The sequence below is a fragment of the Haliotis rufescens genome, unplaced genomic scaffold, assembly GCF_023055435.1.
Source record: "Haliotis rufescens isolate VD_foot unplaced genomic scaffold, xgHalRufe1.0.p SCAF_15, whole genome shotgun sequence".
NCBI classification, from domain to species: Eukaryota; Metazoa; Mollusca; class Gastropoda; order Lepetellida; family Haliotidae; genus Haliotis; species Haliotis rufescens.
Genome location: NW_025963835.1, coordinates 14,948,723 through 14,966,124, shown reverse-complemented (window position 1 = coordinate 14,966,124; position 17,402 = coordinate 14,948,723). Strand labels below are relative to the sequence as shown.

At 41.7% G+C, this 17,402-nt stretch overlaps 1 protein-coding gene across 1 annotated transcript; it reads right to left on the bottom strand.

The window, feature by feature from the left end:
* Positions 1-257: 257 nt before the first annotated feature.
* LOC125380054 lies at positions 258-17,157 on the bottom strand. The gene is made up of 2 exons (XM_048396177.1): positions 14,613-17,157; positions 258-308 (listed from the first exon to the last, which is right to left on the bottom strand). Exon 1 carries the CDS (start codon positions 17,080-17,082, stop codon positions 15,577-15,579), a length of 1,506 nt encoding a protein of 501 aa, XP_048252134.1. The 5' UTR covers positions 17,083-17,157; the 3' UTR covers positions 258-308; positions 14,613-15,576.
* Positions 17,158-17,402: the final 245 nt, after the last annotated feature.

Sequence of the window (17,402 nt, the reverse complement as noted above, 5' to 3'; positions counted from 1 at the left end):
TACGAAATTGGCGTGTTCCAGGGGTGTCCCGATATCAATCAAATGTCACCACCTAGCGATGCTACTTTTAGCATGACACCAAGAACAAACAATGAGACGGCGGGGCGGCGGGGCGGTCGGGTAGCCTAGTGGTTAAAGCGTTCGCTCGTCACGCCGAAGACCCGGGTTCGATTCCCGACATGGGTACAATGTGTGAAGCCCATTTCTGGTGTTCCCCGCCGTGATATTGCTGGAATATTGCTAAGAGCGGCGTCAAACCAAACTCACTCACTCACTCATGTAAACTTGCAATAGTTACTGTCAACAACCTTACAAGATATGATCTTTAAAGTAAAATTTCGGTGAAAAACATCATCAAAATCAAAATCTAATATAGGGGCAACTAAAAAAACATATCCAAACTCGGTTAAGACAATTTATTCTGTTGTGTATGGAGACAATTCTCAGAGGGTTTGAATGCATTTCATGCAATGGATTCAGAGGAGATAGGATTTGAAGACAGGTACAAAAAAAACTGTGAAAACTTTGAATCCAATATGGCTGCCAAACCAAGTTACCAATGACCTAAGTCAAAGAACAAATTATGTCAAGCACCCCTAGCAGCAGACACATGCAAAGTTTAAAAGTAATCGGAGAAGCGGTTTTGGAGCAATAGGGCAAAATATAGTTTACAAAATTACTTGTTTTTCAGCTGTCTGCCCTTGATCTTTGAGCCTACGGCCTTGGGAATTTTTTCGTATCTAGAACTCTCAACTGTCTACATACACATACAGAATTTGAACTAAATCGAGCCAGACTGAGTGGTTACTTTGCTGGCTCTGGTACCAAAATCGGCGGAATAATAATAAATAAATCGGCCGATTACAATAGGGCTTCAAGCCTTTCGGCTCAGAGCCCTAATAATCAACTCCATCCATGCTTAATGACTTGAGAGTATATGCTGAAATGTTATGTGTCACATCAACTGCACCGACAATCGGAGAACAAAATCCACTGTAGTAGAGTAAGAGTTGTCGTCCTCAAAACTTGAAATACACTTTTTGTCGATACATATCGTGTTTTCCTTCGAACATTTATTATTACACATACTTTGAAAATTGTATTAACCGAAAGTCTGCATTGTGAGTATATGTGTTTTTATCTCATTATTTCAAAATGCCTACCGACGATGATTCAGAAAGAAGTTTTGTTTTATAAATATTAACTTCCGAGGGTAGGCAGTCATTATATCAACTGTTTCAATCAGAGGTGGTTATGTGACTTGAAGTTTTTGATTGACCAATCATAATCGAATATTTTCACATTCGGTGAAGAATATCTTAATAGAATTCAGGGAACCAAACACAGAAGAATACGACTAACTCCATCCATGCCTACTGACTTAAGAGTATATGCTGAAGTGTTATATGCCACATTAACTGCGCCTACAATTTGAGAAGAAAGGCTACTGTAGTAGATGGTGCCTCTATACAGTCTCATGTTCCAGGGTCTAGCGGTCAGTGTGGTCACCTCTGTACTCACATTATTGGACACGGTCATCTTCATCAGTTTCTCATCATTGTTATAATACAACACACCAGCTGTCTGATCTAGGGTTACAGCAAACATGCCACTTCCTGTGGCTAATGTTGCCAGGCCTTGACCATCATATGTCACCATGAACAGTTTCTCGCGATTACACCCATATATCCTCTTTCTCCTTTTGTCAAGAGTTAGTTGCCTTGGAATGCCTCCGTACTTGGATAAGTCAACGATGGTGGTAAAGTCTTTCCCCTTTGTAGACATACGGCTGATTGTGTATTGTGGTTTATAAGTGGCTATGAAAACAAAGTTCCGATCTTCATCCACTGCCATGCCATATGTCAATACACCTTTTCTTAGTACCGTTACGTGACTTCTATCCAGGGTAGATGAAGCTATCTTGTAAGGGTTCTTTGATCCTATCAGAAGTTTGTTGGTCTTTGCTACATAGGCAAGAGATGTCACCCAATTCATGTTGTGATTCTGAAGCATACTCAGAGAGTTACTGTGAATGTTGAGTTGACGGAACTGGTGATGGGTGCCTGACCAGCGTGGCGCAATCAGGATCCTACTTTTGTCCTCTTCTCGCCTGGATGTCGTCACTGACGTTGTCGACACAGGTAGCGTGGGTGTCGTCACTGACGTTGTCGAGACAGGTTGCGTGGGTTTCTTCACTGACCTTGTTGAAACCGGTTGCCTGGGTGTCGTCGCTGACGTTGTCGACACAGGTGGCCTGGGTGTCGTCACTGACGTTGTCGAGACAGGGTCCATGGTTGTAGAGCTTAGATATTGAGTTGTTGGGGAAGAAGCAGGCACAGCAAGAGCTGTTTTCAGTTGTGATATTTGGAACTGATACGCGTTAATCATTTCTATAAACCGTTCATTATCAGCCTTCAGATCAGCAGCATAAATATCACACTTCTGTAGTACTATTTCCAGTTTATGTTTGTCTCTGACACAGACGTCTCTTGAGTTCTCTCGATTCCGAATCCTACTTCTCTCCTCTTGTCGTCTTTGTGTGTTCACTGACGTTGTAGACACAGGAAGCCTTGGTGTCGTCATTAACGTTGTCAACCCAGGTGACCCGGATGTAGAGGTATCATTATGAGTTGCTGGGGAAGCATCATGTACAGTAAACGTTGTTTTCTGTTTTTGTTTTGGGAACTGACACGTCTCATTCAATGTCATTAAGCGCTTGATGTCAGCCTTGAGATCAGCAGTGGTAACATCACACTTCTGTAGTTCTATTTCCAGTCTATGTTTGTCTCTGACACAGACGTCACTTGAGTTGTCTCGATTCCCAACCCATGCCTTCTTCAGGACAGTTTCATGAAACACGCTCGTCTCGTCCTGGAAGTCTTTGAGTTCATTGGAGACATGATGCATCTGCCTCTTCATCTGATGGTAACCCTGTTTTAGATGCCGCAATTCAGAGACAACCTGACTTTTCACCATGTCTTGAAGTGACTCTCCTTCTAGAATCTCGGCCATGGCTTCTCTCACCTGATCCAGTATGTTTTCTCTTAATTCAGCCCTCAATGCTGTCTTTGAACCAACTATTATATTTCGTATCCTTTTCTCCATATTGATCATGTCCTCCTTGTTATAAAACAGATCCTCCTCAAACTGGTCCAGTCTCTGTATGACAGACACAATACTGTCCTGGCAGTTACAAACACAGGTCAGGTAAGTCCATATCAGCACCCAAGAAAGGTGTTTAAACTCGGCCATCTTTGGCACTGTACACTATACTGTAAGATGCCCTTGTCCGTTAGAGTGATGTGCACGTGTACCCTTCGGTATGACACAACGTGGTATGCGTCAGATTAGTTGGTGGAAGGTACAAGTATACATGTACTGGGTTATCACTACGTAATCAGTGTTGCAGGTCAAACATGCAGACCATCTCCTGGGTGTAAAGAATACTCGGTTATCACTATTTACCTGATTTAGCATGTACATGGATCGCTATTATTGGTGATTTAGGTACGTCGTAGTATATAATCAAACGTTGAATTTTACTTGTGTTTTACTCGCATGTATAAGAAGCATTCAACCATTAAGTGGTCACCCCTTAAGAAAACAACGCTCGTCTTGCATTGTTTAGTTCAAGGGAACACCCCACTATTACTTCATCACACGGCTCATTGTGACACAAAAGATGACACCACAGTCTCCGTTATTCCAAAATATATTTTCAAGCATAATTTGAATATTTTAGTAACCTCAATTCTTCTTTATGTAACGTACAGTGGTGCACGTTATTCCAGTATGCCTTAAGACAATGATTGAGTGAAAAACAAACTATTCCGACAACAAAAGCCCGACAAGGCCAAGAGGGACCACCCCTTGTAATTGTATGGCTTATGTACCTTTAAGGTGGTGACTAAATAACCACATGATGGTCTTATAACTCATGTAATGCTAATCGGTAGCATCGGACTAAAGTTTGTTAACAAACAAACTTAGAGCCTTGGCTGGACGCTTGGGGTGAATGGCCCGTCCACGCTTGACTTATATATATTGACTTATATACAGCTTATGCTATATTTCAAATGAGAAAATTCCCGAACTTGGTTCGCACAACCGTCGATGTCCCCACTACAAGTTCAAAGATCGGAGTCGTTGTCCAGCTGTGAAGACAGAAGCTTGGTAAGCAACTACAGGTACTAGTTTGAACCAATGTCGTTTGAGCTATCAAGGTTGTAGCCCTGGCAACGAATACCTCTGTGTATTTAGATCATGTCTGTTGTATATTGAATTACTACTGAGAAGTTATTAGCAGTGTTACTAACGTGTGACTATTCGCCTGTTAGACGTATCTAACGCAGTGTGTCTTCAACTATACAAAAGTATCAATGGCGGTAACAGCTCAAAATGACCACACATTAAAATGGCTGCAAACTCTAGTCAAAACGCCTCCATGAAAACGTGATATGTTGTTCGTTTTTATTGAAACCCAGAAATGCATGACGTTTTTTAAAGTCATAATAATCAGAGGGAGACAAACGGTGCCTAACAATGGTTTGTTACCCAATTGCAGCATGTGAAGAATACATCAAACCCATACTGTAAAGTCTTCATTGGCTGCCATCTAAACAACGGATAAGGTTCAACATCATTCATGATCCACAGTATCCACAATATGTTAAACTCTATTTTCAGTTCACAAGCCTAGTTGCAATCTACTCTCTGCCGATCAAATGGGTTTTTTAAATTTACCACTAAAGCACAATTGGGTGAAAGATCTTTCTCAGTCGCTTCTCCCTCAACTCACTCCTTCTGACGACGCTCGTATTTATAAGTGGCAAATGTTATTTATCGGTTGTCACAGTCCCTGAATAGCACTAATGATTTGAGAAGCATTATTTTCAAAGTAAACATTACGTATATTGGTGAATATTCAGAATGATGACAGGAATGTCTTGTCTTGTGTTAAAAGAATCAGCAGAAAACGTGAACTGGTAAGTATAATTAAGATGACAGGCAGAGAAAATAGAACTCCATCTTGCCATGATGGACTAAAAAGAGTGCCGTAAGCAGGAGTTCCTAGTGGTGTTGATGATGCCAGAGTTCACTCCTTCAGGAAGGTTGTACAACATGTGTTGGCATGTTAAGAGACAAACGAATTGGTATCAAAAGGAGTTTTGTTTCGTACGAAAACAGCACAATTTGTGTCAACCTTTCTGTGGTTTATTTGTGGGAATCTATTCAAGTGGAATCTAGAATATACACATTCGTCATGATAAAGAAACACAAAGTACAGGAAGACATTCAGTAATTACTTCCGCTGTCCCCGTCCGACTTGCCAATGTGTGCATGAGGTGAAGGTCTTGCTGTACCACATCTTGGACACTATGCAAGGGGCACAAGTTACTGAAACACAACACTTTGTTCCAGGGACGAGGCCTTTGTTCTCATGGCCATCGTAAAATGTGCAGAATTGGGCAAACATGCCCTTGATCCCATTCGATAGGGTTTCATCACACGGTATGTGATAAGTTCCTGTGAAACTACAGCAAGAATACATTGCCTCAAGCTTTACTCATCTCTTCTTCGGGAGGTTGAATTGAATTAGCAAACCTTAATTTATGTATCTTACAACACATGCTCATTTCCAACTGTTTAGCTTTGATGGTAGACATTACGAGAAATGTTAACATTCATTCAAGTTTTTCCTTCACGGAATGAGATAGGCTGCATGTACACCTATGTTCATTGCCTGTGAACATGACACCATGCATGTGTAACAACAATTATACAAATAATTAGGCAATGCATTGGCAGCATGACTTACAGGACATAAACAATATTATTCTGGCTAATGACCCTGAGTGTATAATACATTGTACCATATGCTTTCAAGCACAGAACCATCCTGCCATTCCCATTGCCAAGTTCACACATGTTGTTAAGTGTTGTGGGTCTGAGGACCACCGTGTGTGCTGCATCAAGGGGATTACTTATGATGTCGTTGTTCCGGTGGGATCGTCACACATAGCTGAGCTTTAGGTTCAGCAGATCAAAGACTTTAAACTCATACCGTGTACATAAACTGACAGGCTACTTACGTGCAGCAGATACAGAAAACTACTGGACACAAACAAATGTGGTGATTTACGCGAGCAAGCAATGATCCTGTCCTTAATTATATGGCAACTAGAGCACTTGAGCCAGGGGACTCACGTGGCGTTGAGGTGAATAGCTTACGAATTATTCATGGTAATAATGGATTGAAAACCACATCAGACACATAATTTTATGACTTCCAAAAGCGGTTTTCCTTCACGCTAAAGTCAGTAGTAATATTTTATTTGAGAACTGGAAGTGCCATTAATCAGAAAGCTAAACACGCATGTGCGCGCGCGCGCGCGCGTGTGTGTGTGTGTATGTGTGTGTTATTGTCTATGTGTGTGTGCGTGTGTGTATGTTATTGTGTATGTGTGCGTGCGTGCGTGTGTGTGTGTGTGTGTGTGTGTGTGTGTGTGTGTGTGTGTGTGTGTGTGTGTGTGTGTGAATCGGCATTGTTGAGTTTGGTGTTTTGAGTGGGTTTTCAGTCTGAATTAAGGAAACGCAAGTGGACTCTCACCTTTTTACCCTGTAGACTGAGTATAATGATGTGTATTTACATTATTATGCTTTTCGTAAGCTAACATAAAGGTCGCACCCATAATTTAAAGGAAGCAAGCCTTGCGATTTCTATTGTTTTCCTTCATCTATTGCAACATCTATTGTACCACGTGCTTTGAATAATCGAACCTCTTCAGTTTAAATATAGGAGTAACCGAAATTGAACATAAATTTATCATTATTTCAAAATGCCAACCGGTAATGGTTGAGATCTGTTTCAATCAGAGGTGGCTATTGTGATTTGAAATCTCTGGCTGAATGATCCAAATCTAGTATTTTACAAATTCATGTTAGAATAGCCATTATTGAATTCAGGGAATCAAACATAGATGCACATGATTAACCCCCTCCATGCCTACTGACTTGAGAGTATATTCTAAAGTGTTATATGTCACATCAACTGCGCCTACAATTGGAGAACCACAGCCGCCGTAGTAGATGGTGCCTCTATACAGTCTCATGTTGCAGGGTCTAGCGGTGAGAGTGGTCACCTCTGTACTCACATTATTGGACAGGGTAATCTTCATCAGTTTCTTATCAATGTTATAATACAACACACCAGCTGTCTGATCTAGAGTCACAGCATACATGCCACTTCCTGTGGCTAATGTTGCCAGACCTTGACCATCATACGTTACCATGAACAGTTTCCCGCCATTACTGGCATATATCTTCTTTCGCTTCTTGTCAAGTGTAATTCCGCTTGGCCAATCTCCGTAGTTGGACAAGTTAACGATGGTTGTAAAGTCTGTTACTAGTTACTTTAAAATGTCAATAGTGTGCTTTAAAGTAGGTTCACATAACATCAGGCACGTGTAACACCGACATAAACGATTTGAACACAAGATGGATGGCATTGACAGCAGATTTTACTGGACATAAATATATTATTCCTGCTTCTGGCAGAATTAGTCATCCCTAGTACCATGTGCTGCTAAACACAGGAACCATCCTGCTATTTTCATTGCCAAGTTCACACGTGTTCTTCAGCCTTGTGGATCGGAGGGCCACCGTGTTCGCTTCACCAAGGGGATTACCTATGACGTCTTTGGTCCCTTGAGATCGTCACACAGACCTTGGTCCTTACACTCGGGGACACCTTCACCTATTGTTCTGGCTTAAAAATTACTGAAAAGTGTACAATAGAGGGATTATGAGGATTAAAAATAAATAAAAGAGGGCTACAAGACTTTCGTTATTTTATTTCTCATGTACATACAGCATACATTATAAATCATACATGTGTTCATACATACAAAATATATAAACTTATAGTCAGAAATTAAATTAATTATTTACACTCCACATACATTTTAACTCACAAACCAATAAATCTCGCAACATAATCAGCATATTTGTTGGTGACTTGAGCCCTGCCAACAACTCCTGCTTTTCCCTCTCAATACCGCCATCCACATTGTGGTACTTCCTCCTCTTGGAGGATGTCGCCCACCAGCCTGGATTTGCAGGAGCAGTGACTCTACAAAACACTGGTCTTTTTTTATAATGTCAATGAATTCGAATATATTTGGATTCGTGCAACATGATATGAAACTCACGTTTGACACTGTTTATACTAAAAAGTGTTCACCAATTCGCGTAAGCCACGCGTCACCGTTAATGAAGCAGGGTTCACTGGTCCCTATAATCCTTTAGATAAACATCTAAATTGCTGGCACATTTAATCTCCTCTCATAAACCAGCCAGGTCACACCACTGGGGTATGACGACACACAAAACCAGCCAGGTCATACAACTGGGATATGACGACACACTTAACCAGCCAGGTTACACCACTGGAGTATGACGACACACTAATCCTGCCAAGTCACACCACTGGAGTATGACGACACACTAAACCAGCCAAGTCACACCACTGGGGTATGTCGACACACTTAACCAGCCAGGTTACACCACTGGGGTATGACGACACACTAAACCAGCCAGGTCATACAACTGGGATATGACGACACACTTAACCAGCCAGGTTACACCACTGGGGTATGACGACACACTAAACCAGCCAGGTCACACCACTGGGGTATGACGACACACAAAACCAGCCAGGTCATACAACTGGGATATGACGACACACTTAACCAGCCAGGTTACACCACTGGAGTATGACGACACACTAATCCTGCCAAGTCACACCACTGGAGTATGACGACACACTAAACCAGCCAGGTCATACAACTGGGGTACGACGACACACTAAACCAGCCAGGTCACACCACTGGAGTATGACGACACACTAAACCAGCCAGGTCACGCCTCTGGAGTATGACGACACACTAAACCAGCCAGGTCACACCACTGGGGTATGACGACACACTAAACCAGCCAGGTCACACCACTGGGGTATGACGACACACTAAACCAGCCAGGTCACACCACTGGGGTATGCCGACACACTAAACCAGCCAGGTCACACCACTGGGGTATGACGACACACTAAACCAGCCAGGTCCACCACTGGGGTACGATGACACACTAAACCAGCCAGGTCACACCACTGGGGTATGACGACACACTAAACCAGCCAGGTCCAGCACTGGGGTACGTTGACACACTAAACCAGCCAGGTCACACCACTGGGGTATGACGACACACTAAACCAGCCAGGTCCACCACTGGGGTACAATGACACACTAAACCGTCAAGGTAACACCCCTTGGGTGATTAGATTGACCTTTCAGGAACCTGTGTTCACAACCACAAGTACTGTATTAAACAACCTCGCAGCACTGACTACCCCTAGTAGATGGCCCTGTGTTCTCGTGTCATTAATAATGGCCCACCCATGCAATAAATAGCTCGTAAACACGAATAAACACCTCTGATTACATAATACAAGACGGATGTGAGCACGTATGAAACATATGGAATCACATACACTACTTCATGCTGGCCTCGGGTCCTATCCGGTCCTCCATCCGGAGTCGTGAGCCGAGCTCGAGGTTCTCCCGAGACTGTGGTAGAATCAGACGGGTTATTTGAATACATGGCCGCAGGGTGGCGTTGTTGAGTTACCAGGGAGAAGGAAGTTCACGTAATATCAACCACGTTTTGCGACGGCTGTGACGTCACTGTTCTGCTGGTAAATCACCGCATGATGATTGATATTGATTGACACCTGCTCGTGCCTATTGCAGCTTAATTTGTATCGATAACAGTTCGATGAACCAATCTTCGCCTGGAAGGTTGAACTTTTATGTCTGTCTCACGTCTTGCTACTGACCGCCTCTATCCACATTCCGGGGGATAATGTACAGGAGGGATTCAGCCTACCAAACGCAGATCCCAGGGTGTGGCTGCGGTAGGAGGGATGTGAACCCCACTTTCTGGAGCATACTAAATATTTATACATTCGAAATACACTTATAACAGAAATATGACTCATTTGGTTATCTTTTTTTCCACAAATTACGCGAAATGCCAAATAAGAAAATACACCCCTCCATTTAAAAAACTCCGCGTTGGCATTGGCAAATGTTTTCACCGAAGTTTATATCTGATTTGAATAGGGAATAGCTTACACGAGGCACAAGGCACACGATACAAATGTCAATATCAAACACATGGGGCACACGTGAAGATGTGTATCAGTTCTCTGCAGCCGGATCCATGTCACTCTGTCTGCTTTAGTCAGATGTTTTTCACTCTCTTTACGAGGGGACAAGGGTTGTCGGTAGCTGTCTGTCACAGCAGGGGGATGTCACCGCACCCTGTCACTTGTGTCTTTAGGTGTTGATAACATAACGATAACAACGTTAATGTCGTCATATAGCTGGACTAGTGCAGAGTGCGGCGCGTTAAACAACCAACAAGCAATAATATTCCATAAGCGCATATCTGCGGATACCAACGATATTAACATAGCCCAACTGACAAAGCGATTGCACTCGGCAACACCTCATAGTTTCAATATTGACACAAGGTTATCTGCAACAGAGTAAATATTGTTTCATCACAATCATCATCACACATCACACTGTCCTGCTTCCCTTGGGTCCTGGTGTCCCGGAAGCGCCCAGCTTCATACGAACATACTCATATGTCGACATGTTGTACAGTCTATGGGAATAATTTACTGTGGATTTGAATTCCGGTTCGCCCCGATAATGTTTGTCAGCATCATATCCATAGTCGTGGCTTTCGCCAAAGTGGTAAACGTCTGAAACCTGCATCACATCGGGTTTTCCTCCCTCATGAAGCGCCATTATATAGCTGGAATACTTTGAAAAGCGGCGTTAAACCCAACTCACTCACTCACTCACTACTAGCTCTGTGTAGTTCAAGGCGACATTTCAGACATGTGGGCCATAAATAGTTATAATTATACGTTTATTGTTCATGCTCAACGATTTTATTTCACCATCCTAAATTGGCAACTGGCGAAGCTGTATGAAGTGAGCTTTTGTAGAACACAGTTTATTTTCTACATTATGCGAGCTCTTACGGTTACACGAACAGTTGAAATTCATCAACAATGTTTTTAAATGCCATGAGAGAGATTCTGTGTTAAAAAATGACAGCTGTTTTACATTTTCTTTTGAAAAGCCATGATTCCCCGCGCATATCTGCGGTCGGTAAAACTCGAAAACATGTCGTACCTGCCCATGCGAGTTATCACCGTCGTGCAGAATAATCGCAGATGAACAGTTCACCTTTTCAGAATGAACGAGGAAAAAAGTGATATTCCAAATCTCAAGCGTTTTGTACGACGGTTGAAAAACAAATGACAGATACAGTCGAAACGTTTCCGTATGACTTCAATTATCCACCAATCTCATTAAAATCAGATCTTAGTTCTCGCTACCGCTAACAAAGATCTGAAGACATCCCATTAGGGGTCACGTCAGAACGACCTTTCATCCGAGCAATCAGAGCGTCGCTTACCAGATCATGAGAGTGACAGTCGGAATGTGATTTCTAATCATGCAGCCTCGAAAACGTTAAAACGGGGTATTCCGAACGATAGTTACGGGCTTAACGACTGAATCTATACAATCTAGACCATATATTAGCCATTCTAGAACGTAATTTCGTTCAGGTTTCAAATTTTTAAGCGAGAATTTGTCAAAATATGTTTCGAAGCGCCAATTTGAAATTCGTGCCGTAAAGCACGAGAAAGCTGCCCTCTGATTAACTAATGTCGACTTCTTGTCAGTAATTCCATTGGTCGGTCAGAGTTTGCCAAAGGTCAGTCTGACGTGACCCGTAATGGGATGTCCTCAGATCTTTGTTTAGCGGCAGCGAGAACTAGCATCTGATTTTAATAACATTGATTATCTCCAAATCCATCTCAACGTTACTTTTGTCTCGGACTATACGGATTATGCAAAAATCATTTTCAAGGCAATTCTATGACTGTTTTGTGCTGGACAAGCTAAGCTGGATGGATGCAGATCATAGATCGGTGTTCCTCTGAATCTACACATGACGGGGGGATTAATAGCAGATGTTTCTGTATATTGGTCTCTACTGTAATGACACCGTATCAAGTACAATATCTAGTGGGAAATTACTGTCTGATATGTAAACTGAAATCACAGGAGTAATTGAGCTGCACTATCCCCCTTGTAGATAGGAGCCACATCGCTATGTTACTGCCCTAGATTTTTACAGATTGGTACAGATCAATCGACGTCACTAATGACATATGTCATTGTGTAATCTGATAACAGTCACACTGTTCAACCCTATACACCCAAGATCCCGTGTTACTGTCACAGTCACAAAGAAAGACAGTAGTTCTATTGCGCAGTGTTAAAGATGACAACCAATGACTTGTAGATAAATAGACACATGCTTCTATATATACACACAGTCTTGTGGTTAAAGGGTATGCTCGCCACATCGAAGGTCCGGGTTTGATTCCCCACATGGGCGCAATACATTGTTCCCATTCCTGGTGTGAAGCCGGATTTCTCTTCTGATCACTGCTACCAGGCGTGAAACCATATTCCCTCACACGCATACAAAGATATATGCAGATAAACGATGTGGGTTTAGTTACAAGAATATATCAATATTGTCACTATATTGTCTGAAACCACTGTCATTGTTTCTTCACACTCGGGGCGGTCGGGTAGCCTAGTGGTAAAAGCGTTAGCTCGTCACGCCGAAGTCCCGGGTTCGATTCCCGACATGGGTACAATGTGTGAAGCCCATTTCTGATGTCCCCCGCCGTGATGTTGTTGGAATATTGCTAAAAGCGGCGTAAAATCACTCACTCACTCACTCACTCTTCCTTCTCAATGTCCACCACACTCAACAAAGAAGGGCTGTAAATATGGCGGGTCTAGGAGGTTGTGTGTATTGTGAATCATGAAATAATGTGAAACGTACCTTTGAACTTTAGAAATGACTTAGAATTTCATGATATAGTATGAACCGACAGACGTCCAAATGAATAATATCGTTGGCTTATTTCACAAAAAAAATTCTCTTGACATGTGATTTTATTTCCATTAAATCAAAAACATGTGATTCCAAACAAGGCATATTGAAATAGAGCAGGGCAGGTCAACAACGAAGATTGTACATACCTTACCGCAATCATTTGAAGCTGAAGTGGCAGTGGTATGTATTTACAACGACGGCTGTGGCTGTACTGGATATTTTAATTACGTGGATGATGAGTGATTTGTTTATAACAATTACATAATTTGACAAGGGCACCATGAACAAATACGCCGCCAAGTATGGTTGGAGATTGTCATAAATGTTTGTGTGCTATATGTGATTAAGGAAGAGAATTATATTGATGTCGACTTCTTTTAAGGAGAAACCAGAAAGGTCTTTTAATGGCCATGGAAGCAAGTAGTGAGGGGACTATGGATATGAACAAATGCTGCACGTGTCCAAATTGTTCCTGACGCCTTCAGAAGGCTGGAGTAACAGTGACAGTGGAAGTGGTGACTAAATGCTCGTCAAATATCGATAATGAAGCGTCACCGCATAAAGGGATAGTTCAAAGTTCAAAAAGGGTGTTGACACGAAATAAGGGAGGGGATGTTGATTTTCCAACCTGTCGGCTTTTCCATCAAGAAGACGACCACCGCATCCACAGACACCCATTTCTGGACAGTTGCTTCCTCCTATATAGGGGTCCACGGCACAGTTGTTGTTTTTCTACATGTAGGACATGTGCAAATACTACGGTTACGTAACAGTATCGTCTCACGGAAAGGGATGGGCAAGCGTGCTAAAGGCGCGAAGTATTCTAGTCAAAGATGACACAACACAAAAAGACAGTAATGATGGTGTATTGAAGTATTAAGTTACAGGGTGCAAATCCTGGCTGCACAGCCATGGAGACACCTTAAACAAAATCAAAAGGTATGGCTTGCGATGATGGTGCCCAGGCAGTGCAGACAGAAACATATAAAATATATTTTAAAGAATTAACAATAACCCAAGTGATATTCGTGATGTGATGATAATACTTATAGGAGAAAACAATATTGTGAAAGATAATGCAAACACATAGTTGACAACAAAACAGCATATGTACATGAATAAAGACACAGCCCCAATGATTATTTACAGAAATTATATCAACTAATAATCCCCCAATATAATCATCACATCCTTTCCACCACAGGATACATACATCCCATCTGACGTGAGGTGAAAGTCACTTTAACAGCGGCCAATGTCAAAACACCCCCTAGGTAAACCACCTGAGGCTACCCAGAATGAATGCCCAATTTAAGCCAAAATATTAATGGATATAACATAATTAATATTACTAAGATTGCAGGCAAATTATTGACCATGTAATTTAATACATTATATTATTAGTATTGAAGACAAGGTGACTTCACTTTCACATCAAGTGGGTAAACACAGTGAAATATAATTTATACCACCAATCCGACAATGTAGAAATATTACTCGTTTAAAAGGACTGGATTCATACTCACTCATGTAAAATAGTTACTGTCAACAACCTTACAAGATATGATCTTTAAAGTAAAATTTCGGTGAAAAACATCATCAAAATCAAAATCTAATATAGGCGCAACTAAAAAACATATCCAAACTCGGTTAAGACAATTTATTCTGTTGTGTATGGAGACAATTCTCAGAGGGTTTGAATGCATTTCATGCAATGGATTCAGAGGAGATAGGATTTGAAGACAGGTACCAAAAAAAACTGTGAAAACTTTGAATCCAATATGGCTGCCAAACCAAGTAACCAATGACCTAAGTCAAAGAACAAATAATGTCAAGCACCCCTAGCAGCAGACACATGCAAAGTTTAAAAGTAATCGGAGAAGCGGTTTTGGAGCAATAGGGCAAAATATAGTTAACAAAATTACTTGTTTTTCAGCTGTCTGCCCTTGGTCTTTGAGCCTACGGCCTTGGGAATTTTGTCGTATCTAGAACTTATTTTGCTGGCTCTGGTACCAAAATCGGCGGAATAATAATAAATAAATCGGCCGATTACAATAGGGCTTCAAGCCTTTCGACTCAGAGCCCTAATAATCAACTCCATCCATGCTTAATGACTTGAGAGTATATGCTGAAATGTTATGTGTCACATCAACTGCACCGACAATCGGAGAACAAAATCCACTGTAGTAGAGTAAGAGTTGTCGTCCTCAAAACTTGAAATACACTTTTTGTCGATACATATCGTGTTTTCCTTCGAACATTTATTATCACACATACTTTGAAAATTGTATTAACCGAAAGTATGCATTGTAAGTATATGTGTTTATATCTCATTATTTCAAAATGCCTACCGACGATGATTCAGAAAGAAGTTTTGTTTTATAAATATTTACTTCCGAGGGTAGGCAGCCATTATATCAACTGTTTCAATCAGAGGTGGTTATGTGACTTGAAGTTTTTGATTGACCAATCATAATCGAATATTTTCAAATTCGTTGAAGAATATCTTAATAGAATTCAGGGAACCAAACACAGAAGAATACGACTAACTCCATCCATGCCTACTGACTTAAGAGTATATGGTGTTATATAAGTGTTATATGACACATTAACTGCGCCTACAATTGGAGAAGAAAGGCCACTGTAGTAGATGGTGCCTCTATACAGTCTCATGTTCCAGGGTATAGTGGTCAGTGTGGTCACCTCTGTACTCACATTATTGGACACGGTCATCTTCATCAGTTTCTCATCATTGTTATAATACAACACACCAGCTGTCTGATCTAGGGTTACAGCAAACATGACACTTCCTGTGGCTAATGTTGCCAGGCCTTGACCATCATATGTTACCATGAACAGTTTCTCGCCATTACACCCATATATCCTCTTTCTCCTTGTGTCAAGAGTTAGTTGCCTTGGAATGCCTCTGTACTTGGATAAGTCAATGATGGCAGTAAAGTCTTTCCCCTGTGTAGACATGCGGCTGATTGAAGTTCGTGGGAATTCTGTTGTCATAAACACAATGTCCCGATCTTCATCCACTGCCATACCATATGTCTGTACACCTTCTCTTAGTACTGTCACGTGACTTGTATCAAGGGCAGATGATACGATCTTACTAGGATTGTAAAGTCCAATCAGAAGTTTCCTTGTCTTCGCTATATAGGCAACAGATACCACATTCTTCATGGTGAGATACTGATAGACACTGAGGGAGTTGCTGTGAATGTTGAGTTGACGGAACTGATGCAGGACCTTTGACCAACGTGGAGCAATCAGAATCCGACTTCTCTCCTCTTGTCGTCTTTGTGTGGTCACTGACGTTGTAGACACAGGTAGCCTTGGTGTCGTCATTAACGTTGTCAACCCAGGTGACCCGGATGTAGGCGTATCATTTTGAGTTGCTGGGGAAGCATCATGTACAGTAAACGTTGTTTTCTGTTTTTGTTTTGGGAACTGACACGTCTCATTCAATGTCATTAAGCGCTTGATGTCAGCCTTGAGATCAGCAGTGGTAACCTCACACTTCTGTAGTTCCATTTCCAGTCTACGTTTGTCTCTGACACAGACGTCACTTGAGTTGTCTCGATTCCCAACCCGTGCCTTCTTCAAGACAGCTTCATGAAATACGCTCGTCTCGTCCTGGAAGTCTTTGAGTTCATTGGAGACATGATGCATCTGCCTCTTCATCTGATGGTAGCCCCGTGTCAGGTGCCGCAATTCAGAGACAACCTGACTTTTCACCATGTCTTGAAGAGACTCTCCTTCTAGAATCTCGGCCATGGCTTCTCTCACCTGATCACGTATGTTTTCTCTTAATTCAGCCCTCAATGCTGTTTTTGAATCAACTATTATATTTCGTATCCTTTTCTCCATATTGATCATGTCCTCCTTGTTATGAAACAGATCCTCCTCAAACTGGTCCAGTCTCTGTATGACAGACACAATACTGTCCTGGCAGTTACAAACACAGATCAGGTAAGTCCATATCAGCAACCATGAAAGGTGTTTAAACTCGGCCATCTTTGGCACTGTACACTATACTGTAAGATGCCCTTGTCCGTTAGAGTGATGTGCACGTGTACCCTTCGGTATGACACAACGTGGTCTGCGTCAGATAAGTTGGTGGAAGGTACAAGTATACATTTACTGGGTTATCACCACGTAATCAGTGTTGCAGGTCAAACATGCAGACCATCTCCTGGGTGTAAAGAATACTCGGTTATCACTATTTACCTGATTTAGCATGTACATGGATCGCTATTATTGGTGATTTAGGTACGTCGTAGTATATAATCAAACGTTGAATTTTACTTGTGTTTTACTCACATGTATAAGAAGCA

Bases quoted from the DNA above. Each gene is read 5' to 3' on its own strand.
- LOC125380054 (XM_048396177.1), bottom strand. From the start codon at position 17,082: ATGGCCGAGTTTAAACACCTTTCATGGTTGCTGATATGGACTTACCTG.